The following is a 26,391-nucleotide window of genomic DNA, read 5'->3' as shown; positions in this document are numbered from 1 at the left end:
AATTTCCGAATCCGTTGTAATGCACAATCAAATAGGTTAATGTTTATCCGATTGAACTATAGTCCAACAACAACAGCAGGCTACGGCAGTCTCACGCGTTGCTCTACTACAACACGACCGTCTGTCATCCTGTGGGACGGTCGCTCACTAAGTTGTCGGACTATAACTACATACCTATCTATTGATATCTGATAAATCAATGCGGTAAAGTCGAGCTTGGCTTAGAAGATTCTTGTTGGTATTCCATTTTTATTATTACATTACTCTGATACTTTTGTAGGTACGCATAAGTACAAGATTCCACTGCTCAATTCTGCAGGTATGTTTGTTTAATACCTGTAGTGAGAATAGTTTATTGAAATCATTGCAATCTCTGCGGCCATCTGGTGACATCATGGATTGTCGTAAACAGTAAACAATAAATATAAAACTTCAATTTTGTATTTAAATACTATCTATCTATCGCTCACTATCATACAAAAGACATAAAATTAAACAAATTGATAATTACAAACATTTATTTACATAATCAACATATTTTAACAATTAAATCATCCCACATATTGTGAATAAATAATTAAATTACCATAACATGCATGCTTTTGGTGTTTTTTTTTTTTTTGCGAAAGTCTATATCAAAAGCGATGCGACTCATTAATAACAATAGCATTTGGATTATAATATTTAATATCTGTATAAAATAATTGGTTATATTTAATATAGGTATAATATATTACACTCTTCTTATTTAATTAAAGTTTTAGCCCACATCAATTTCTTCTGTTGTGGTGTACTTGTTTGAACGGTGTTTCCGACTCATCGAAAATTAACCCCATAGACGCCAAATTAAAGGACAAACTCTTTTAGTTATATGATCAAAGATAACGTAAAATAACTCATATGATAAGTAGTCGGCCCTTCTATCCATCAGTTTTATCTCCATGTTCAAGGCTGCCTCCACAGAAGAGATGGACAAACACATAATCCTGGAGGCCGTATGTGTAGCCACGTACAGGGCCTAACACCTGGGGTCATATACTCTTAGTTTGAGTAATTTTGTTGAGCAGTTGGAACGGCAATATTAGCCACCCAACCCTACCACGCAAAACAGGTGTTCAGTGGACACATACCTTATATAAATACAAAGTAGGCAGCGATTTTTTAAGATATGTTGTGATCATTAAATAATGACCAGGTGACCTATGAGTGTTCAATATCCCGCACCTGCTCACTTCAGTTGGTTGAGTGATGTGACTCAACCAAGTGAATGTTATCAAATCAAATGCAAATCACTTTATTTGACACTTATGAAAGTCAAGTTTCTTTTCTTTTTACATTTACCACCACTATTAGATTGTGATTATTTTATAGCGATAGAAATGACTGTACAATATTGTATATTTTTATTGAAAAGAGCGCAAAAAAAAAGAATGCTGGGAGAGTTTCTTGCGCCGCTTCTTCTCTCTCAGAGCGCCATTTGTTTCCGAAGCGGTAGTACTATCTAGTAGTATAAGAAATAACATCAAAAAGAATTCTAAAGGAATCAATTTTGAGAAAATAAATGCCTTTTATGCCTTTTTATCGGAAAGGTTGAGCATTAGTGAGTGGTAAGAAAATCTTTTAATATGTGTATCATCATAAGACGATGGCAGGGGCTTTTTCCGTCACTAATTATCATAAAAAGCTCTTAATCTGTAACACTGATGGCTACAGGTGGAATGAACCTCCAGACATGACTAACTTCTCCGACACATGGCTGCGTGATGGACGAATGTTCTAGATCCTTCGAGGGGTCGTCTGACAGGGGCTCGGTTGTCGAACACTGGATATCTATCTTGTATTCCCCTGGGGTCAGGAACACCACAGTGCATTCGTGGTAAGCTTTGGTGGATTCCTCTAATGTTTTCAAAATGACTCTGCAAAAAATATTTTAAAATGTTAAGATTACTTATATCGTTATACGAATATTACCGACAAGTTAATATAATATTAGTCATAACGAGAATATGTCACAGTGTAATGGGAAAACACATCCAGATAGAACTATGTATAACAATTTCGTCTGTCTTATTTTTATAGCATATAGTAGCTTTAAATTTTCACGGGAGCGTTTTTAAAATTTTAGGCCGAGTTCACATATAACCAACGATGCCAAAAGAAGAAGAAAAAAGCTATAAAATTAAATAGAAAGAGTACCTACATGTAACAAGGTGTGTGAATGGGAAGCGAGATTTTTTTTTGTTTTTTTATTCGCGATCGTTGTTGTGGAAAAGCAATAGTTATTGTATTATTGCATTGGTATCATATTACCAGCTTTTGCTAGCAAAAACATAATTAATCAAAATAATACTAAATAGTTTTCAAATATTTCAAAAAAAAGTAAATTATACATAATAGGCAACATGTCATTTACCAAGCACATATGTTTTATGAATAGAAATATAAGCAACAGAAGCAACTATGAAAAAAGATTAAAGTTTCTTAAAATGAATAAGCTCTCTGATGGACGTCGTATGCTTGACCACTCGTTTTTATATAAAGTTTTAAACAACATGCTAGATACACCCAATATCCTGAGCAAAATAACATTAAAACCGAAATTAGGGTAAAGAAGTAAACACAAACTTTTCTATCTACCCACCGTAAGAACTAACGTTTGCAGCAACGCGTCACTATATCGTGTCTGTCATTCATTAAATAATAATTTGGAGACATCCGGGGCTGATCCATTTTGCGATGGCCTCATAGCATTTAAACGTAAGGTATTGCAACTATAGTATAGTGATTCTTTAATTACTTACATCATATTTTTTATTACCATTTATTTTTTTTCATTATCATTTTTTTTATACTGTATAAGTCTCTGTGTTAAATATAAGTGCCCAATTGAAATGATTCTCATTTATGTTGTGTGCACCTGTAATTGACTATTTTTGTGCAATATTTAAGTTTAAGAGTGTATGTGTTGTTGGAGCACCTTAAAATAAATGTATTAGTCAAATAAAGACACCCACTTGTTGTTCCCCGCAGTAGCGACACGGTTGTCCAGCTTGTAGTTGAGTACTCCGTTGTTGTAGTCCTGGTAGAACTGCACGGACAGACACAGCTGCTGCAGCGGCCTGCTCAGGTGGTTGGATATGGCGACCCCGAGCGAGAGACACTCGCCGGCGTTGCAGTTCAACTCCTCTTGGGGCTTTATTTGTTGTTTGTTTAAACTTACTTCTGTTAAGTTGAAACATTATTATTATCATAGTTGATTTTAATAATATAGGTATATTAATCTAGTTGGTATTTTCTGTATGGTGTTGGGTACTTTTATATTCATTTTATTTTTTATTGTAGTACACTGTAAAATAATATCGTAGGTATTATTATACTCAAAACTGTAAGCCGAATTGCATATATAGATTAATTATTTAGAGTAACTTAAATATTCTTAAGTCTTCTAATTATTTTGACAGTGGATAATATAATATATATAGTTGACAGTTAGATGACGCTTGTGTTGTACCACAGAGCGAGCAACGTTGGATGCGACGTTATGTCACAGAGATACTGTTTACACCGCGAAAGTCGCAAATCAAAAAGTATTCAAAAAAAAATGTATATTAGTCTAAAGTCGAATAAGTGTTGGGACTGCTACGAGGTCTCAGAGTGGCTCAAGCGGAAGATCGGTTGTATTTTTGCACTAATTTTTGAGCTGCAAATAAAATATTTTATTATTATTATTTTTTTCCCATCTCGATGAAAAGCTCGCTTTTAGGGAGCCCCTGGTACGAGGGACGAAAGTCGTCTCGCCGGGAGAGAATCGGCCACACAAAATCGTATATGCACCACGTGAGATAAGTAGGACATTGCCACCCGCGATTTTCAACATTCCGCGGGTAAGAAGGACCTACTTTTATCCCTAGGTTCGTAATATACTATTTTATACATGGAACAATGTATCCCTGGACATCTTGAACTCGAATTTATTCATTAAATTTCAAATATTTTTATTCAAAATAGGATGTGCCATCACTTATTGAAAGTCAAAAACAAATGCCTCAGACGTGAGAAGAATGGGCGCAACAATCTCAACGGACTTTGTTTTTTCATCGAAAAAATATGTTTACAAAATAAAATTGTACAATTAAACTTATTATTTAATACCCTGAGAGCGGTCGCTCCAATCCCAATCTTTGGCATCATTAAGAAAGTCATATATGTTATAGGAACCTTTACCACACAAACTTAATCTCGTATAATACTTTTGTTTTGAACATTTTCTAGGATCTTGTAGTACACGCATATACACCCCATAACAGACTAACCAACTCGAATTAGCCGAGTAGTAGGCATTATAAGTGTATGTCTGTTCTGGTGTTAACATTATGGTTATGACAGTTTCTAGCAAATTCATTTATGGATCGTTTAAACTAATATTTTATCGACAAGATATAATAAACTCAAGAGAATCGTACTTTCTTCCAAGTGATTTAAGTATGCTACATCTTCAAGAAAATAGAATAAAATTCAGAAAATTTATTGTGACAACGACATCAGGCCCAAAACCTTAATGAGGCTTAAAAATGTAAACCAATAAGTCTTCAATTAATCCATTCCTAACAAGCTCTTCTAATACGTATTATATCTACAGCCCGAAAATATATATTTACGTTAAGTTGTATAATAATACGACTTAGGTATTATAATTTTTTTTTCTTTACAGTGAAGGTGTCATGTTACTTTTTTTCTTAATGAAAATAAGGGACGAGACGAGCAGGACGTTCAGCTGATGGTAATTGATGCGCCCTGCCCATTACAAAACAGCGCCGCTCAAGATTATTGTAAAAACCCTAAAATTTTGAGCGGCACTACAACTGCACTCGTCACCTTGAGACATAAGACGTTAAGTCTCATTTTCCCAGTAATTTCACTAGCTACGGCGCCCTTCAGACCGAAACACAGTAGTGATTACACATTACTGCTTCACGGCAGAAATAGGCGGCGTTGTACCCCTAGTCTAGCCGGCATCCGGTGCATAGGAGCTTCCCACTGGTAAATCATTGCTCAACTGTCGATCTTAGACATGCGATTCCTGATTGCAAGGGCTAAACTTCATGAAACTAACATACACTTGTAGAATAAACAGCATATACAGAAAAAGGCTTACCCCAATTTAAGGGTGACATTCGAACAATGTCTATCATAGCCTGAGATAATGTGATGCCCTTCACCGAAGCTCTGCCAAAAACATTGGTCTGCATCAGGTGCCACTTCAGATGCACATTGTTGGTGATATGCTCTGAGCACATTAGCTCCAAACTATTTGTTGATACACTTGTGCTAATTGACTTTGAGTCCATTGTATCTGAAATATCAAAGTCAAATTCAAATAAACTTTATTCAAATAGGCTTACACTAAGCGCTTCTAAATCGTCACTATAAATATTTCTTTTAAATTACTGAGTTTACCATATCTTCGTAAAAAGTTCAGCTCATGAGATGAACATATAAGAAACTCAACGGCCACTCTTTTCAATCAAATAGAGTATTTTACAATGGCTGTAATATACATAACAAATTAGTTTGTAAAGTGCTACATCCAATATTTGAGTCATGTTTAAATAATAAAAATTATTTCATTAAAGGTAATAAAAAAATAAAAAAATATATAAATTATCGTATATTGGATGCATCAACCTTTAGAGCTTGAATTCATTGTTTGTGTAAGGATGCTTCGTGAACATGATGGTCGTGATTACTGTCACAGTTAGTAATTGCATCCACATATCATTATTAGATAACCAATTAATTAAGGACAAGATAATATAATACTGTATTAGTTCCACACTAACACTTATCACCAATCAGTATTGACTATTGATTAAATGAACCCTTAAGGATTATTCTGGAATGATATCGTACTGTGAATGACAAACTAGAAGAAATAAACATGTGACCAAGTTGTTAATGTAACAGCAAGTTGTATCATAATCATACTTAAATTATGAGACATAAGGTCTAAATTACCTAATGATGGTAGTTATAGTAGCTCGCGAAAGTTCTATAACAACATGAAAAAAAATAACAAAAAACAACCGACTGCGAAAACAGTATTCCAAAACAATAGATATATCATGCACTAAAAAGTATAAAAATAATTGCTAGTTTTATACAATCTAATTAATTAATTTAATTCTAGTTAAGATTATTGTTATTCTTGGAATCGGTGTCCCCCCACCGCGGCCCGCTCTCGCCTCTTGCCTCCTCACGTAGCGCGTGCGACTCAAGCACATCTCATCTATGCAAGTACTTACAAACCTACCTTAGCTGACACCGACTCCAAGAATAACAATAATCGTAACTAGAATTTTTTGAAGTCGGTTAAAAATTAATCAGTTTTTAAGTATTATTATATTATTTTTAGTTATTAAGTATTTGAAACTATGTAGTACAATAATGCAAATTTTGATTCTACTATTATAACAAGGAAGCAGCAGTCACCATCTGTGCTTCATTTAGGAGGGCAAACGATCGTACGGCTCACCTGGTGTTAAGTGATCACTGCTGCCCATATTCTCTTGCAACACCTTAGGAATCACAGGAGCGTTGCAGGTCTTTAAGGAAGGTGTACGTGCTTTTTTTGAAGGTACCCATGTCGTATCGTCCCGGAAACACCGTACAAGGAAGCTCATTCCACAGCTTTGTAGTACTTGGAAAAAAGCTCCTTGAAAACCGCACTGTGGAGGACCGCCACACAACCAGATGGTGGTAATGATATCTTATCTTGTGGCGCGTCGTGCGAAGGTGTAATTCGGCGGCTGGAATCAGGTGAAACAGCTCTTCGGAATGCGGTAGAAGACACACAATGAAGCGACGTCTCTACGATTATCTTACCATCAATCTTTGGCGTGGAATTGAATGGACATCTATCCAAGGGCACGGGGACTCTGCACGACTCCTTGCCTTCAATGAGTATGTGCTTATTCTCCGTGTAGTGTAGATCCATTTCCTCCGACGTTAGATTTGTTACATCCAGTACTAGATACAGTTGACTTGGGCTAGGAACAATCAATATAAATTAAATTTGTAAAGAAAATTTAAGAACGATGCGGGACTCGAACTCACTATCTCTCGGGTTCCGTCCGAGCGCTCTTCCACTGAGCCAACCGTCCGAGTGATGCATCGTTCATAAATTTTGGCATGTGGTGTCAGATTGTGCGTTCATGAGTAATTAATCTCAGAAGTGAGGGTTAGCACTTTAAAAAATAACAAATTGTTTTGATTAATTGAAAGAGCGACATCTCAAGTCATTTTAAATAAATAATATGTAAATATTGGGGTTTAGCAGGTTATCTGTAACTGTTAAGTAGATCCTGTAGATGGAACCCTAACCTGAGAGTTGAAGTCATACCAAGATATATGAACGATACGTCTCTCGGACGGTTGGCTCAGTGGAAGAGCACTCGGACGGAACCTGAGAGGTCGCGGGTTTTTGTTTACAAATTAAATTTGTAATTAATCCAAGAAATGAGGTTTATCACTTTAAAAAATAGCAAATTGTTTAACAATCAATATTATATGAGTAAACTAAGAAACTGTACTAATTTAGAATCATATTAGTTGTGCTAACACTTCCGATTTTTACCAACACTTAGATAACTTTAAAGAACTGGATCGAAATTAAGATTAATTTTATTTTTATATGAGGACTACAGATTTCCTACTTTTATTTGTAGTTTTAGTTAATACTTTAGTCAATGCTTGAAGTCATCACGCATTAAAAAGTAGGAGTATTTGTACTATTGTAAGATGGTCACTTTTAAGACCTATAACAAAAGGAACCGTGTTGTCTACGGCTACTGTCAACAGGTCGACTTGGTAGGTACCTACTGAAAATCAGTGTTGGAATTGGGGTGATTCTTATTTCAATTCCAAAAATGCTTCCTGCCGCCGAATTCCACCTTTGCACGACACGCCACAAGTTAGGATATCATCTGCACCATCTGGATGTGTGACGGTCCTCCACAGTGCGGTTTACAAGGAGATTTCTTCCGCGTACTACGAAGCTGTGTAATGAGCTTCCTTGTACGGTGTTTCCGGGACGATACGACATGGGTACCTTCAAAAAAAAGCGCGTGAACCTTCCATAAAGGCCGGCAACTTGTGATTCCTCTGGTGTTGCAAGAGAATGTGGGCGGCGGTGATCACTTAACACCAGGTGACCCGTACGCTCGTTTGTCCTCCTATTCCTTAAAAAAAAATGCTGACTGGGTGTCGTTTTCATGACATCCTATTTTTAATTTCTTAATTTTACTCTGTACATATTTTTTTGTGTTGTAATGAATAAATGCATTCTTTACTTTACTTTAATGAATATAAACATAACTGTTGCTTTTAAAGTTTTTTAATATTCACTTACATTTCGGCTGGCAGTACGTCCCAGTGTGTTATAGAGACGCTTGGCAACAGTTCCACATTGAACTGCAACGTGGACTCTCTGCAGTGGACCTCCTTACCTTCTCCACCCGAATACCTTATCAGTATCTATAAAAATAGTTCACAAGGATACATCTATAAGTAATATTTATTTAAAAACAAGTACGGAATAAGGATTATAGAACAACTAGCGGCCCGCTCCGGCTTCGCACGGGTATAAAATACCTACGACGACCTGTATAGCCGAGTGGTAAGCGATCCTACCTACTAAGCTAGAGGTCCCGGGTTCGAATCCCGGTAGGTGCAAGCATTTATATGATGAATATGGATGTTTGTTTCCGAGTCATGGATGTTTAAATGTATTTATGTATGTTATATGAATGTATCTATGTTTAAGTAAGTATATTGTATTGAATATATCATTGTCTTGTAACCCATAACACAGGCTATATATGCTTAACTTGGGGCAAGATAATTTGTGTAAAAAGTGTGTCAATATTATTATTATTATAAAATATATATGAATGTGCCTATGTCATTCACTGAAAAAATGATAAAATCGATCCAGTAGTTTTGATTTATTCATTACTGCCCGTGGCGCGGCCGCGTTAAATTTAGAGTTATATGCACGCTCCTGCCGCCCGGTCAGCCGGAACCGCCGCAAACGCTACGTCCCGTAATTTTTAAATCTGTAATATCTTCGAAAATATTCATTTAAATCATATGCTGTAAAGGGCCATATAGATCTATATTAAATCAAGAATGTATTTAAGGTATTTAATTAGATAAGAATTAATGCTGTATTGGTAAAAATAGCTTCGAAAATTAGCAATTATTTGTGGTAAAAAGTAAATGATAAAAAAATGTTATTGTGGGATATCCATAAGAGATAGACATATACCTTAGCGGAGTTTTCTGTAGACCTTTTCAAAGTGTACAATACTTAGTACATTATTTTGATAAATCTCGTAGGGTTCAGCCTGCGTTTGCAATGTAAGCGGAAAAAATGTAATTATTTACGACACTAAATCAAAAACCTCAAAAATAACCTCATCAATCACTATATCTATTAAAAAAATCCGTTGCGTAGTTTTAAAGATTTAAGCATACATAGGGATATAGGGACAGAGAAAGCGACTTTGTTTTATACTATGTAGTGATATATTGTTCTATAACAAACAAAATCAATATTAATCTTATTTCAGTAAAATCCTGCAAGATACAAGATACGATTAAAAATAACTTTAATCGATAAAAAATAACACCTAAGTAGACTTATACGCGCCTTTTTTCCCGTTTTACTAAAAAAACACTTAATAATTTAAGTTAAAATTAAGTTTACATCGACCTCTTATAGCCTAGTAGCTCTTAATACCTATATTGTTAACAAATAAAATTTGAAAAAAAAAAAATATGAACGATGCGGGTCTCGAACCCACGACCTCTCGCGTACCGTGCGAGTGCACTGCCAATATTGAGGTTGAGCAGGTTATCAACTGTAAAGTAGATCCAGTCGTCCTGTAAAGTTGAAGCCACAACCTGAGAGTTGAACAAAGCATACAAGATTTTATGACGATACGTCACTCGAACGGTTAGCTCAGTTGGCAGAGCACTCGCACAGAATGCGAGAGGGGTTCGAGTCCCGCATCGTTCATAAAATTTTGTTTTCAAATTTTGTGTATTAATTCTAGAAGTGAGGGTTATCACTTTAAAAACATAATAAAATAAATTGTTTAGATAACAAATAGTTTGATTTACAAGAGCGACATCTCAAGTCAATTTCCTTATATGCAAATATTGGGGTTGAGCAGGTTATCAACTGTAAAGTAGATCCTGTAGATGAAGCCACAACCTGAGAGTTGATCAAAGCATACAAGATTTTATGACGATATGTCACTCGAACGGTTAGCTCAGTTGGCAGAACACTCGCACTTAACGCGAGAGGTCGTGGGTTCGAGTCCCGCATAGTTCATAAAATTTTGTTTTCAAATTTTATTTGTGTATTAGTCCTAGAAGTGAGGATTATCCCTTTAAAAAGATTTAAAAAATGGCCAGGTAATAATCACAATGTTAAAATGTACGTTTCTTTCTGTAGGTAATCCAATAATATGTATGTAATATCTATATGTAGATAGATTTGACACAGTTACATTATGTAAAATCGAATTGGATAAACTCTATTAAAAAGTACAATCCAGTTTGGTTCCACGTGAAAATTCGTCGCCTTAAAAAGTTGCATATAAAATATATCTACCTGTGACTCGATTTGACGACCTCTAGATGGGGGCATGACTGATATAGGAGCGGACCAGTTAGTAGTATGAGAATTTGTCGATCTGAAAATAACATTACATTATATATTTCTAAAACAGCACATTCTAAAAATACAGAATGCCCAACCAACCATTACTGTAGGTTCACGTTCGGTACGTACGACGTTGTTACATAGAAGCACTTTTAGAACGTAAAAAGCTGAAAATACACTAAACACACAAGTGTATTTGCAAGATTTGATTAGGTACATGAATTAACTCGTTACTACAATTTCGCTGGTAATCTTCGAGATATTCAATAAGGATTAAAGGAGTAAAACCTGGGATGAATGGTCGCAAGAACTTCTACGGGGTCTTTTTTTTAAATAATATATTGTTACATAACTTTTTATGTATCAGATGGCCTGAAGACCGTCGCTCCATTCCCTAGGTGCGGGATGATTAAGAAAGTTATTTTCGTTACAGTAATAATTACAACATAAACGTGGTTATAACAATTCTTTTAAATTTCGTAATGTACTATTATGAAGCCTGCTAGAGTTAGTAATGAGCAATTTCTTATTTCCAGTGTCGTAACAATGAACATTAATATTTTGAACAGATCCCATCTGATTACCTACAGTAATTCTTTCAACAACAGTTAGAATGGAGTTACAGATGAAAATTGATGTCAGCCGATGAATAACTCACCTGAAACTTCCCGAGGTTCTGTTTACAATAAGTCCACTGCTTAGTGATGTGTGTGTATTGGAACTTTGCGTTGGAAGTGATGTGTTGGCGTTCGGAACAGGAGATCCCACCCGAGATGGATAATTAGAGCTCAAACTGAAAACATAACGATTATATTACTGCTCCTTAAGGATTATCAGAGGATCTGCAAAACAGTTAATCCTATTTAGTGTCTATTATGAATTTATTGTATTTTTACCCCCTTATTCATAATAGTCTGCTAACTTAAAGCATTGCTAATTCTCACTCTGTCTTCTTCTATTGACCTAAGTCAGAATGAGAAAAAACACTCCTTAGCGGCTGTTTAAAGTTAGCGGACCATTATGAATAAGGGGGTTAGTGTATTTTATGAAGCCCACTAAAATTAGTAACCAGAAATTATTATCTTCTCGTATTGATGTAACATTGAAAATCACTATTTAGAGCAAAATATGACGATTTTTGTGAATGTATATTACATTTTTATAGGTATACTGCCAATGATCAATCGAAGTATTTATTTCTTTGAATTGATATAAAGAAGGAACAACTCTTTTCTGCAAGGCGAAACCTATATTATAAATGTCAGCAGCATGGCATGATAGCAAAATACCATAAGTCACGATGATATGAAAACAATGTACCTACTTATTTAGCGGCTTGACTTATTCTCATGAAATTTTGAGTGCATATTGGGTAGGTCTGAGAATCGGACAACATCTATTTTTCATCCCCCTAAATGTTAAGGGTCGTCCACACGATTTTTTTTTAAATTTTTTTGACATTTTTTTTTAAATTTGTTTGATTATGAGTTAGCATTAAAAATACATACAACTTTAAATTTTCACCCATCTACGATCAACAGTTACTTTGGTATCGCGATTTTAATATCGGCAATACAACGTTTGCTGGGTCAGCTAGTATATATATGTAATAGCTATAATTCTTTAAAATTTACAAAATTATTAACCAACCTGTTAGGGAAGGCTTCACAAGTTCCCCCCAGATCCAAGAAATCAGCTTCACCATACAACTTCATCAGAATCGTAGCGGTCTCATTTGGCTTTAGCGGCAATAGTGACTGCACAGCATCGTTGGACCATTGGAATACTTTATTTTGAAGCTGACTGTCCATGTTAGACTGTGAAATAATTTTTAATGTAGAAATGTAAGAATTTAATCCATTCCTTCTCTTACTTGAGATAAAAATCTTAACTATAATTGACTTCTCTGTCCCAATACACTCATCGACGGTAACTCACATTATCCGTGCACGCTGTCTGTCAATGGGACGACGTACAGCTTACCAGCGATATTAAGTTTGTATGGAAATTGCAATTCAAGCGTCCCAATATAAGGCGATAAGAATGACTTATCGGGTATATTGGGACAGCTTCAGATTGTAGACAGCTAATTACTGACAGTAGAGGGTAGTAATTTATCTCTATCTGTACATAGTATATTGGGAACCGCCGTTAAAAATTATGAAATCTGCTGGGCTTCAGAAAAAACACAAATTTAAAAAATATTAAGTAACACAATAGTTTTTGGATGACAGAAAAGAGACTAGAAAATGAATTTTATCCAGTTTACTTTACTACGTAGGAGTGTAAATTGTTATGAAAGAATGTGTGTATAACAGCATTTTAAAAATACTAGATAATCAACAAAACAAAACACTGTTCATTTAGTAAGGACAGTAGAGACAGACTCGATATTCTGATAATATACATATTCTTGAAAATTTAATTTACGAACATAGACACATTAGGGAATCTTCTAGAAACTGAGATAATCACAAGATGATTGTCAGACACAGTGAAGAAACATAATTTTTTTATATCTACTAATCGATTAACGGCCGTTCCTAATATTCTGTCTACCTCTTACTTGAGATAAAAATCTTAACTATCGTTGACTTTTCTGTCCCAATAAACTTATCGACGGTATCTCAAGGTGAGTTACCGTACACGCTGTCTGTCAATGGGACGACGTATATACCAGCGATATAGTTTGTATGGAAATTGCAATTCACGGGTTCCAATATAAGGCGTTAAGAATGACTTATCGGGTATATTAGTACAGCTTCAGATCATTGGTAGCTAATTACTAACAGCAGAAGGCAGTAATTTATCAATACCTGTAGATAATATATTGGGAACGGCCGTCAGTCTTTGTTAGGCGATGTTTATGTTTTTACAACATGATCCCAGAAGATTTATAGTAAGTTGAATAGAGGTTAATCTATACTATAATATTATAAAGCTGCAGTGTTTGTTTGTTTGAACGCGCTAATCTCTGGTACTACTGGTCCGATTTGAATGATTCTTTCAGTGTTGGGTAGTCCATTTATAGGAAGGCTATAGGCTATGTTTTTTTTAAAGGTGTAAAATCGAAAACCTATTTTTGCGTGCGCTGCAAAAACTATTGACAATAGAACAAAATGATGTACAGGCTATAATATAGGCAATATTTTATTACTTATAAAACTATCACGTGAATTATACTTTATATGGCAAAACAACGTTTGCCGGGTCAGCTAGTATTAAATATCGTGGCAAATTTACCTGTATAGATAAATCCAAGTATTCAACAGGCACATTACTCGTGTTTGTAATCTTGATACTACAGTCCGTGCTCTCTCCGTTGTACAATGATATATTTGTAGAGCCCGAATCAGGCCCAAACACATTGACACCCCCCGACACTGTCACACATGTCTCAATACTAATTATTGGCAGACTCGGAATAACTGATACAGTGAACGAAGCAGGAAATTTATTTGGCATCGGCATGTGTTTTAAACGACAATTGGATTTGACACCTAGAGTGTGGGTGGAATAACCCAAAATTTGTAAATCCCCTTCTTCTTTTGGCGTTCCGTGAAGGTTGACTGTTGTAGGTGTATCAGGCGGCAGAATGATTGTCTCTGGTATAGATTCAAACACAATTCCGGTGGTAAGTAACAGCATGTTTGATACTTTTAACTCGATTGGCAGGGGATTTGTGAGTTTCAGTTGAACTTCGCAAATATCGTCTTGAACCCATAAATGATCTAAAACATAATCCGAAACAGTTTTATTAATAATTCTGTGGTAATAGTAGGAGCAAAAAGTACTGTCATCGTCAAAAATTGTCACTTGTCATAATAATATGATAATAAGAAATAATGATAATGGATGATTTATGATCGTCACAATTAAAATAATAATTCCGAAAAAATACATTGAATTAGATGAGAATTTAAACAATATGTTATGTTTTTAAAGTGATAATCCTCACTTCTAGGATTAATACACAAATAAAATTTGAAAAACAAATCTTTATGAACGATGCGGGACTCGAACCCACGACCTCCGGCGTTCCGTGCCGGTGCTCTAACCATATGAGCCAACATAATTTTGTAGCGAGGCGGTACTCGAACGGTTGGCTCAGTTGGTTAGAGCACCGGCACGGAACGCCGAAGGTCGTGGGTTTGAGTTCCGCATCGTTCATAAAGTTTTGTTTTTCAAATTTTATTTGTGCAGATGAGCATTCTATGCTGAATTATTTTTTTATGAAAATAAGGGACGAGTCGAACAGGACATTCAGCTGATGGTTATTGATACGCCCTGCCCATTACAATGCAGTGCCGCTCAGGATTCTGGCAAAACCCCAAAAATTCTGCACTACAACTGCGCTCGTCACCTTGAGACATATGATGTTAAGTCTCATTTGTCCAGTAATTTCACTAGTTACGGCGCCCTTCAGACCGAAACACAGTAATGCTTCACGGCAGGAATGGGCGCCGTTGTGATACCCATAATCTAGCCGGCTTCTTGTGCAAAAGAACCTCCCAGTAGTAGGTATACCACGAGTAAATTCAAAGTTATTATGATGGCAACGTATCAATGTGACCTTGCGACTTGGCTAATTTGATCTACCCGCACTATAAGCTATCTATATAGCGCACTTTTTGCACACATTTTGATCAAACTTTACCTACGTAAAACTTAACAGAGTGTAAGCTTAGCAAAATCTTTGATTTCGTTTTTATAGTCATTTGACAGGTGAAATTGAGTTTAAGCTAAGACTTCTTCTTCTTCTCCGTCGTTACACTCTTGACAAAGCGGAATGGTCATCACGAATTGAAATCTTTGTCAGATGTGACGCTCCCCCCGAGACTTTGCCACTTTTCTCTGCTGGCCGACAGTCTCGTGAACTCATTCAATGGACCGCTTCCGGCGGACTTAAATCGGTCGGTCTATCGCATGGGTGACCGACTCCGGCCTCTGGTGCCCTCCACTTTGCCCTGAACGACATGGCGCTCAATGCACTCACTCTCGCGCCGGGAGACGACAGGAGGAGAAGCTAAGACAGCCCAATGCAAAAGTCAAGTTCGCGTTTTATCACACTCAGCTAAGTTTTAAGTAAGCAAAGCCTATAAGATCTCAGCCTTAATGCCTGTTGATCACTTAAAAAAATAGCTTAGTTTTATATTAAAAAAAAAACAATTGTCGTACCCATTTTTCCTTCTTCCTTCTTTGATTTTCTCTCAAGACTACCGAAGTGTATTGGTGTGAATATAAACGGCCCATGTTGTGGTTTCGAGTTGATAAGTTGTGGCGTCCTCGTTGCCTCGAGCGGACGCGGGTTGAAGTGCAAACAGTGGGGCACGTGGGTTAGGTTTGCAGGAGGAATCACTTCTCCTGTCTCTAGCACCAATGGTACTGGTCCACCTTCACATTGAGCTGATAACGCCTGATAATAAAGAACAATAATGACTGAAACGTATTTTGGAAAAAGGTTAAAATTGTCTCATGGTGTTTACATTTTAAAAGGTTAAGAAAGCCTGCGCTAGATCTAACAGTTCTTAAAAATAAAACAATATATAAGTAATTTAATGATCCTGCCGGGATGCATAGTAGCATCGGAACCGTTTGATATGAGATATATTTCGATATTACTGTTTGATCAATCGAATAGATAAAATGCAACGTAAAGTAGCAACTACATTTCAACTATTGACAAAGTACATTTGTGAACAGTAATTTCGTGATGTGTACTTTGTGAACAGTAATTTCGTGATGTGTACTTTGTGAACAGTAATTTCGTGATGTGTACTCTGTGAACAGTAATTTCGTGATCTGTACATTGTGAACAGTAATTTCGTGATGTGTACATTGTGAACAGTAATTTCGTGATGTGTACTTTGTGAACAGTAATTTCGTGATGTGTACTTTGTGAACAGTAATTTCGTGATGTGTACTTTGTGAACAGTAATTTCGTGTTGTGTACTTTGTGAACAGTAAATTACTTGCAACTGTATGGCTAACTCCCGTTGCTGCAGACGTGACAGATGAGGCCACAGCGTCTGCAGCAGGTAAGTCATGTGCCTGGTGGCGAGCGCGGGGTGTCCCATGCGCCGGGCAGCTACAACTATCTCATGAAGCACCTCGATTTGTAATACCGGCCAACCTGCCGATAATGGTTAACTTTAGACGCCATACAATAAAATAAGTGAATCTAGTTGAGTTTTACTTAATTATTTGTTATATTGTTAGCTAATAGAATAATCACACTGTATTAAAAGCAACAATACTTTTTGTGTTAATATTGAGGGTATTTGTAAATTCTTTGTTTGTAATGTTGTTCATATACTGTGTTAGCTCTTTTTATGTTAATATTTGTATGTATAGTTAAGTTGTTTCCTTTTTTAATTAATTAAGTATTACACTTTAAATTGAAATAATATTATGTATTCCCACGACCTTATGTACACGGTAAAACTCGAATGTGTTTATGTATGGACAAGAATTTTGATATTTACAATATGTAATTTATTAATAGGAAATAAATGAACAAAAAAATTAAAACAAAGATTAGTATTTTCGACCATTATATGAATTTTATGTATGTTTATGAATTATTTATTCTGTCTGTATCTCAAGTGTTAAATGGGCACCGCTGAAAATCAGTACTGTTTCATAGCCATGGCCTTGTCGCAGTAAATCCTGAATTGTTGACCCATTTCCTGCACTGAACAGGAACTCTCTTCTCTCGTTCTTTTTCGGTTTGTTTTGTACCTTTATTTCATTTTATTAAGTGTCTCCTGTAAGTGTTTTATGTTATAAATGTTTTCTTTCTTTCTTTCTATTTTTGCAGATCAAAGCAATTCAATTGCTTTTTATTTTATTATAATTAATATTTTTTTCTATTCTTCTTACCAACTTGATGTTGTATCACATAATCAGGGTCCAAGCACAGCTTATGACCGGGAAAGCTGTGAAGCATGAAATAGTAACACCGTTGCCAGTCGGGGTTGGGATTGTTGACGCTAACGTGTCGGGTCGCAGCCAAACGCTGACAAAATGCTGCCTTCCGAAGAAAACCTGTAATACATATTACATGCTAAAAACTCGTAACCAGACATTTCTCTTAGTTCGTTTTTCATTCAATTTTAGTGTAAAAATATTTATTGTAGCTTTGATGTAATAATACAATAATATCCGGACGACCGAGCCTTGCTCGGATTTTTAAGAAAAAAACTAAAAGGACATCTGGATTCGAAACCGGGGTCTTCTGCTTTCCAGATCACCCAATGTCCCACCTGAGCTATTATAGTCTTGCATATGGTGGCGAAATTTACCTTTATATTCTGATGTTATTGTAGCTGTTTCTCATTAAAACACGGATAAAATTATTTTTTTTAAAGTGAAACCAAGCTACATCGATTTATCGCCCCCGAAATCCCCTGTATACTAAATTTTATGAAAATCGTTGGAGCTTCCTAGATTCAGATTCTATTATATATATATATATATATATATATACTAGCTGACCCGACAGACGTTCTGTCAATAAACGGTTCGAGAGATATGGTAAATGCGTGGGTGAGTGCGTTGGTGGGATCGTGACACGACAAACTATATATGTAAACCTTCCTTGAGCTTCAACGAATCTATTACAAAAGATTTCATTGAGATCGGTTGAATAGTTTAGGAGTTATTAGAGAACATACAAACATATATTCTCTTTTATATATATAGAAATTTTATATATCTATATATATAGTATATCTTCGTAAACTTTTTTGTTGATCTACACTGGTTTTATGACCGTAGAAAAAACTAAATGACATGCTGTTCACGGAACTAAAACAAATTATATCAGAGATGGATTTTTACGTTTGCTAAGATTCCAAAAATCGGAATTAAATTTGTCAATTCTGTCAAGAACTATAACTATTATAAGAATACTAGTAAAATTGCTTTGTCGCCCGTAATATATATTTTTATTTCATACAAAATCAATTTGTAATAAAAATAATAATGGATGTTTATTATGTAATACGAAAGATCGTTGTACAGTCAGCATCATAAATGTTAATTATTGCAATATTTTGATTAAACTTATAAAAAGATGGGAAATAAAAGCTGAAAATATCTTACCTATATCTTTATACAACTCAGCAAGAGTATCAAATCTTTGTATCTTCTCCTGTTCACTCAATGTCAGGTTGATGAACACAATATTCTGTAAGAAACTGGATGCTTGTAAACAATTGCCCTGCTCAACAGCAATCCTAGCTGCTTTGAAACACGCCTCTGTTTCGATAATTCCAGCATTTTGATATTTACTGTAGTGTATAATAGCTTTACGATACTTTAGAACAATGTCCTCTCCATTCAATAAATATTGGTTATGTAATTGAGAAGAGGGTTGTCTAGGAATAGATGGTAAGTCAGGCGTCAGATACGATTTTTGGCTCTGATATTCCATATCACTGCACGAAGCCAGCGATTCAGTATCAGCATTTTCCAGCTCAGACTGTCTTGAAGATGTTTCAATACTTTCAGATGATGACGGAGTCAGATCGCTGGGTAGGTTCACCGGACTTGACATCTTAGATTTTGACGGTGAAGCATTCATTTTAAACTTTCTAACTGGATCACTCGGTTGGCATAATGATAAGGATTTCATTTTGTATGGTGAACTTTCTTGTAGACTTGCATTACGTTGTAAAGGTGTTGAGTTTCTTAAGTTTGGGTAGAGGAGTATAGCAGACGCTGCACAATGTCCTAGAATTAAAACAATTTTTTTTTAACAATAACAATGTCATTAATTTCTTATTATTATTAATGCCAAAACAAATGTTTAGGGTTACTACTGTTGATTTTGTTTTAAGGAACAGTTCGATTCCCGCCAAGAAACGATGTGACGATTGAGACGGCGCAGCTGCTTTTGTATTTCGTAACGGAGATGCAGGTATGTTGATCAAGCCATACTGCGTAGATATTTAACATAATATTCATTGTTTTATGTACATCATACCGACCCCGCCGTAAGTGTCCTAACAAAATATATATACATACATAATAGCTTTAAGGGTAAATGTATACACTTCTAAAGTCCCAGCCACTGTTCAGGCATAATCTATAAATAAATTTAAATGTTTTATAAAAAATGGCTCTGTCGTAAATCCTATTACTCCACTGCTGAATATCTAAATGATTGGACAGCCTGGGACTAGATTGTGATTATTTTATAGCGATAGAAATGACTCTACAATATTGTATATTTTTATTGAAAAGAGCGCAAAAAAATAATGCTGGGAGAGTTTCTTGCGCCGCATCTTCTCTCTCAGAGCAGATTTGTTTCCGAATCGGTAGTAGTGTCTGGTAGTTATTAGAAATGACATCAAAAAGAATTCTAAAGGAATCAATTTTGAGAAAATAAATGCCTTTTATGCCTTTTAAAAACAGGTCACACCGGGGTAGCTTTGTTGTTATGATATCACTTGCCACCTTCTCGGTATTTTTGATAATGAATAAATTATATTTATTCGTACATTTATTCATTTTTTTTTTAATTGAGAGTGAATTGGATGATTAGCTTGTTTTTATAACACATTTGTCTGATTTTTTAATTACCTATTCAAATGTATGATCTGTGTTTTACTTACGTGTTTACCCGTTCAAAGGTTGTATTTTTTTTTCGTTATTTTCTTGAAAATTGTGTATTGTAATAAGATTAGTAGCACTATAAACGTGGACCAAATCTCTATAACTATGATTTATAAAAATTGGTTAGGTTAGGTTATGTTATAACAGTTAAAACAACGCACGAGCCGAGCGTAGCAGGTCGCGGGAGCGGCCGGCGAGTGCCAGAAACGAATTCTAGACGTTTCCCTTTCTTTTCTCTCCATAAAAATGTCCAACCCTTAAAAATGTCATAATTTGTGGTTTTAGGTTATAAAGCTTTTTTCTCTGGAACGGTGCATTACCTTGTAATTAGAGTGGTAGCATTATAATCGTGGACTGAAGCTCTATCAATTAAAATATTTATTACCTCATAATTCGTGCTACGGGACACTAAGTTTTAACCCAAATTTCATTCAATGATGTCTTTTTTCTCTCTAATCCGATAATCGGACGACTAATTAAATTCATTCGTCCCGTTGCCGGACGAATAGCAACAGCCTAAAATAAAAGTATTCGTCCGACTTCTGTACGAATAATAATAAATTGTTCGTACAGTACCCGTATTAATAGACTCAGCCTATTAAGTAACTGTAAATATAATCTTGTAAAATATGGTTGATGGTATGGGTGTTTCATACAAAATTTGATGTTGGGATATTGCTTGCCAAGTGTTAATCATTATGTACCTTCTTTTGCAGCAGCAAGCCATAACCAATCATTTCCTGATTTAAGTATTTCAGCAGCAGAATGGTATAAGCTCAATGAGTCTGCCACTAGGCCAGCCTGTAGGGTAAGGTCTGCTAGATTTTTTGTTACACGACCCATGCATCGCTTTTTATTGTTCCTTGATTCCATGTCAAGACCTGAAAATTATGGCGGTAGTTTTATATTAAAAATGAGCGTAATTATGCTTAATTTTAATTAATTGAATTTGTTAAAAGTAACCTTACAGTAGAATTGAAACTGTGTAAAAAACTTTTCTGTAGATATTAGGTAATCTAAATATGGGAAATTGGTACAATTTTATCATATTATTAAAAAATATAATATTCTTAAGAAATGTCAACACCACATCTCCATTGGTTGTCTCACTTGCTCTGAGCTTCTCCAACTATTAAAATTCATACTCAAAAACTGTTGCATGCAAATATGACATCTATTTAAAGGCATTTGTGTCAAAATTGTACCTTCTTGTGTTCAGTTACCGAACTTGCTGCTTAGTGCTTGAATTGGAATGTGAAATGGAAATACATATATCTTTATTTAAAACTAGCTGACCCAGCAAACGTTGTATTGCCGATATTAAAATCGCGATACAAAAGTAACTGTTGATCGTAGATGGGTGAAAATTTGAAGTTGTATGTATTTTTTAATGTTGACTCATAATCAAACAAATTTAAAAAAAATGTCAAATAAATTAAAATAAAAATTTGGTGTGGACCACCCTTAAAATTTATGGGGATGAAAAATAGATGTCCGATTCTCAGACCTACCCAATATGCACTCAAAATTTCATGACAATCGGTCAAGCCGTTTCGAAGGAGTGTAACTACAAACACAACAACATGAGAATTTTATATATTAGATAAAAGCTATATACACGAGTTGTAATAAAAGTCAATTTGGAACAACAACATAATGTAAACTTGTTGTAAAAGTCGCATTTCTGATTTGTAGCCAATTATATAGATTTTGTCTGTTCACCTCAACACACTCAATGATATCCTCCTAGGTAGCCTCCAACCAGAGGGGTATAGAATTGCAAGCAGTGACTTATTTCTAGACTCACCAACATAATCCTTTTTTTCAAATGGCACCAACAAAAGAGAAACTTTCTCCAACTTTTCTTTCGACCTCTCCAGTCTCTTCGATTCAACAACCCAAAACAATGAGTTGATAAGATCTGATATTTGTTGTTCCATATCTAACATTGGGTCATTTTCTCCGTAAAACATGGCATGAGTTTTGAAATTAGATGGAGTTGTAAAGTTTTCTTCTTGATTTGAATATGAGGCAGTTGATGAGGGTGATCTTGAAAAACTTTCTGCAGACGAGAGGCTTTCAGCTGCCTCACTGGGTAGTGATATTCTAAAAATAAATTAAATTACTGATCCATTGAAGTTCTTGACACAAAGTAAAAAAATGAAAAAAAAAGGGTATGGCTGCAGTTACTATAATATGACTGTCACTATGTAAAAGTACTATAAATAAGCCCATACAATATATTTAGCATATGTTTGTAAATGATTATTGGATATATAAAATCAATAAGCCAGGCTTTAATAGCAATTTCTGATTAGTTGGATTTCTATAATAAATTGTTATACTAAATTGGCGATCTATCAATTTTAATTTAATCCATTCCCTACTTTTGGATTCAGTCTGATTTAATAATTTATCTATGGGATGTAATTGTATTTTAGCTTATTTGAATGAATGTGACAGATGTTTTCTATAGAAAATGGATTTAAAAATTAAGAATATCATATGAAATAGAGATTCACTATAGAATATTGGCATCTTACATTAGAAAATGGACAATAAAGAGTATAATATATAGATCTATTATGTATTATCTTAACCTTCCCAAATTAGTACTGCCCCAGGGCACTAAATTTTTCAGATAAACCAAAACCGAGTGTAACATTCGGCACCCTACTTCCTCACGAAGTTCTGACCATTATTTTATTTATAAGATGGTTTACTTTGCATGGTCTTATAGCTTGCTTCACAATAGCTTTCTGATACATTCACTCAAATCATCATAATTATAAGCAATCTATTGATACACATAAAATAATACTCATTGACAGAACACTACATTTATTTCCAACTTTACATTTTACATTTTATTTCCAACTACTGATTTTGATAATGTTGGAGCAACACAATTTGACGCAAATATGAGTAGCTTTATGCTGAGTAAATTATGAAAACCATTTTGATTCTCTGTGTCACTATTGCACCACTGTCATTTTACTTACCTGTCACAAGTACTTGTCTTCTCTTTTGATAGTTTGTCATCCTCATACACACTGTATGTTTCTGGTTCTTGCACAGGTCTCTTCAGATTGGTTCCAGGACCAAATATAAATGCTCGAGAATCATACAAAGTATTCGAATATTTAACTTTAAGTGATTCATGAACACGACACACTTCATTTAACTCAACTTGATTTGTGTATTTACTAAATGTGATCAATCCCAGAAGTCGCCTAGAAATTGAAAGATGCATTAAAAATTGGGAAAGAAAAGCCATATATACAAATAGAATTTTCTTGAGCATATGAATCAATTAATGCAAAAAGACTACATGGTATTGTTCACCTAATGAAGGTGAAACATGTAATTAATGTAATAACAATGTTTGTGGTTTGATTCTATAAAGATTTTGAGTTTCCTTTCAACAGCAACTTTTATCAGCTCTTTAGATGAAAGATCAGTGGCACAACTCACATTTAGGTAGTAGAAGTAAAAATAGAGCAATATTATATAATGTATAATACCTATGAGTTTGGAAGTCTCCCCAATCATTATTTTCAACAGGATAATCCTGCACATATCGAACCCAGATATCCCTTATTTGTCCTTGTGAATCTACAAGCAAAAAATATATATTATGTCTCATAAAATATATTAGTGACTTATTTAAAGGTAGGTGCAGAAAATACTTAGTGGTGAGAGACAACATTTAACCTAATGTACCATTAAATTTAAATACTCAGTATTTTCTTTGATTGACTGAAGTATTAAGCAAGGCAACAATATATCAGATAAATGATGATAATTTAAGAATCTAATGTTTCTAATTCTTCAGTTTTAAAGAAGACTTTAAAGAGCAATAAGATTGAGAATTGACTTGATATTTTCCTATAAAATGTTAACTAATTTAAGAAATTCATTCATTCAACTTCATAATGTCTCTAAAAGAGTTTGGAACACATAAAATTTGTTGATACTGAGTCACCATTGATATTTGACTACACACCAGCATAGCAAAGGTTAAAAAGTATTTTTACCTATGAAGTACACTTTTTTTGGTACATATATATTTATATTGTATTGAATATAATAGAAAGTAAAAATCTAAATTACCTGTCACTTTTATATTGTTTACTTTTTGTACACGATCCCATAATTTGTTAAAATTTTTCAATACTCCTCCAATACCTTTAACTAAGATCAATAAGCAACCATGGTGTTGAGCCTGCTGTGAGTAGTCAGGGTGCGACATAACTGACTCTCCCGGCGCGTCAGAAAGTATATAACTCACCGATGAGCGCATTGAAATTATGACTTGCGAATAAATTTATTTAATAAACTTTTATTGTTACAATAGGAAGACTGGATCCATTATTACAGAGTGGCAATCAGTCTACTCTTAGAATTAACGTAAATGTGTACTCGATTTTAGTACGGTCACTGAAATGCTAGTTTATCTTATCATCCATTATCGCATGGACTATGAAATATTTCAGGATAATATACAGGTTAACAATAACCTACAGTCCTTATTTGATTTTAATAAAATTTAATCTTATTCGTAAAGGTACGCAAAAGGAAACAAAATTATAAATACAAAACACAAACAGAGGTGGCAAAACAACTGTCAACGCCAAAATCAAAATGTCAATTGTTAAGCGGACTATTCACGTCCCACACATCTGCCGAAGGAGTGTCCTAGGTTGTAAAAGTGGTGAGTAAATATTATGTGGTTAGCTGGGGCAATTTCCTAGATCGGCGATTGCGGTAGGGCAATAGGCGCCTAATCCAGTAAGTCCATCCTTGGTCCCTACATAGCTGTCACAGAGTACCTTTGTGTATAATAAAAGTGCCTGTAACCGAACCTTAAACACGAAAAATGTGGTTTCAAACTTAGAATAATGAGTGTCAATATCTTATATATTCTAAGGTTTGAAACGACAATATTTTTTTCTTCTTCCCTCTACGGGTAAAGTGCTTATTACACTTCATTGAGTTTAGTAGTTCAGTCGTTACTGAATTTAGACAAGTATAATCGCATTCAACAACCTAGCATCCTAGGTACCGCAACGGCGCCTATTTCTGCCGTGAAGCAGTAAAGTGTAAACATCACTGTGTTTTGAATTTACTGGGCAAATGAGACTTAACATATTACTTATGTCTCAAGGTGACGAGCACTATTATAGTGCCGCTCAAAATTTTTGGGTTTTTCAAGAATCCCGAGCAACACTGTATTGTAATGGGTAGGGCGTATCAATTACCATCAGCTGAACGTCCTGCTCGTCTCGTCTCTTATTATCCTAAAAAATCCTAAATTCAGAAATAAGGATGGTTTCTGAATAATAGAAACGCATTTAGGAAGGTGTAGTCGCATTAAGTTTTCGTCGACTTCAGTCGCTCGTGACTCTTCGTGCGTGGAGGACGTATCTTAAGCGCTTATTACACTTAACTGAATTTAGTGTTCTTTATTAAGTCGTTAGTGAATTTAGACAAGTATAATCGCATTCAGAAACCTAGCATCCTAAATTCAGAAGCAAGGATGGTTTCTGACTGACTGTATCATTAAGAAGCCTAATTAGAAACGTCTAATTGCATTTAGTTACTGATTTCAGTCGCTCATGGCTCTTCGTGCGTGGATGACGTATCTAAGTTTTATGTGCCTGAATAATAGTAATAGCCCCAACAAGTTTCAGATATAGTTTATGTCAGCAGAGCTTGAGCTATTAAAGAAATGAGATTAAAGTCGTGATATGAATTACCTATTGCTAGAAATCTTAGTGTTACGACCAATTTTTCGTAGGAGTAGTAGTACGTAGTAGAGATAGTATCTTGCTTTTAAATAAACGGTATCACATGATTTAATTATTTTTCAAACGATCTCGAATACATTTGTAGATTTCCGAAATCTGTTGGTTCTACAACACCTATATATGTCTCTTTACAATGTTTGTTAACTTTCACCCACGGAGAGTAAAAATAGAAGGACTCCGCGCCGTGATATTAGCAAGTGAAGCACCGTTATGTTTGTGTGTCTGCGGATA

General features: G+C 35.0%; 1 protein-coding gene across 1 annotated transcript; it reads right to left on the bottom strand.

Annotated features, from left to right (window-relative positions):
• Positions 1-504: 504 nt before the first annotated feature.
• On the bottom strand, positions 505-24,936 carry LOC126977443 (protein brunelleschi). The gene is made up of 18 exons (XM_050826234.1): positions 24,464-24,936; positions 23,875-23,965; positions 23,353-23,583; positions 22,158-22,456; positions 21,055-21,231; positions 18,836-19,465; positions 17,612-17,776; positions 16,702-16,862; positions 15,908-16,145; positions 13,973-14,460; positions 12,380-12,546; positions 11,388-11,522; positions 10,679-10,760; positions 8,408-8,532; positions 6,883-7,046; positions 5,156-5,353; positions 3,015-3,222; positions 505-1,916 (listed from the first exon to the last, which is right to left on the bottom strand). The coding sequence occupies exons 1-18, from the start codon at positions 24,651-24,653 to the stop codon at positions 1,688-1,690; spliced, it is 3,978 nt and encodes a 1,325-aa protein (XP_050682191.1). The 5' UTR covers positions 24,654-24,936; the 3' UTR covers positions 505-1,687.
• Between the last annotated feature and the right edge of the window lie 1,455 nt (positions 24,937-26,391).

This window comes from Leptidea sinapis, chromosome 45 (genome assembly GCF_905404315.1).
Source record: "Leptidea sinapis chromosome 45, ilLepSina1.1, whole genome shotgun sequence".
NCBI lineage: Eukaryota > Metazoa > Arthropoda > Insecta > Lepidoptera > Pieridae > Leptidea > Leptidea sinapis.
This window is presented reverse-complemented; position numbering and strand designations above follow the sequence as displayed.

Coding starts and splice junctions, on each gene's coding strand:
- LOC126977443 (XM_050826234.1), bottom strand. CDS start 24,653: ATGCGCTCATCGGTGAGTTATATACTTTCTGACGCGCCGGGAGAGTCA. Junction 23,584..23,874: donor GGAGACTTCCAAACTCATAG/GTATTATACATT, acceptor TTCAATTTCTAG/GCGACTTCTGGGATTGATCA. Junction 3,223..5,155: donor AATGTCACCCTTAAATTGGG/GTAAGCCTTTTT, acceptor TCAACTTAACAG/AAGTAAGTTTAAACAAACAA.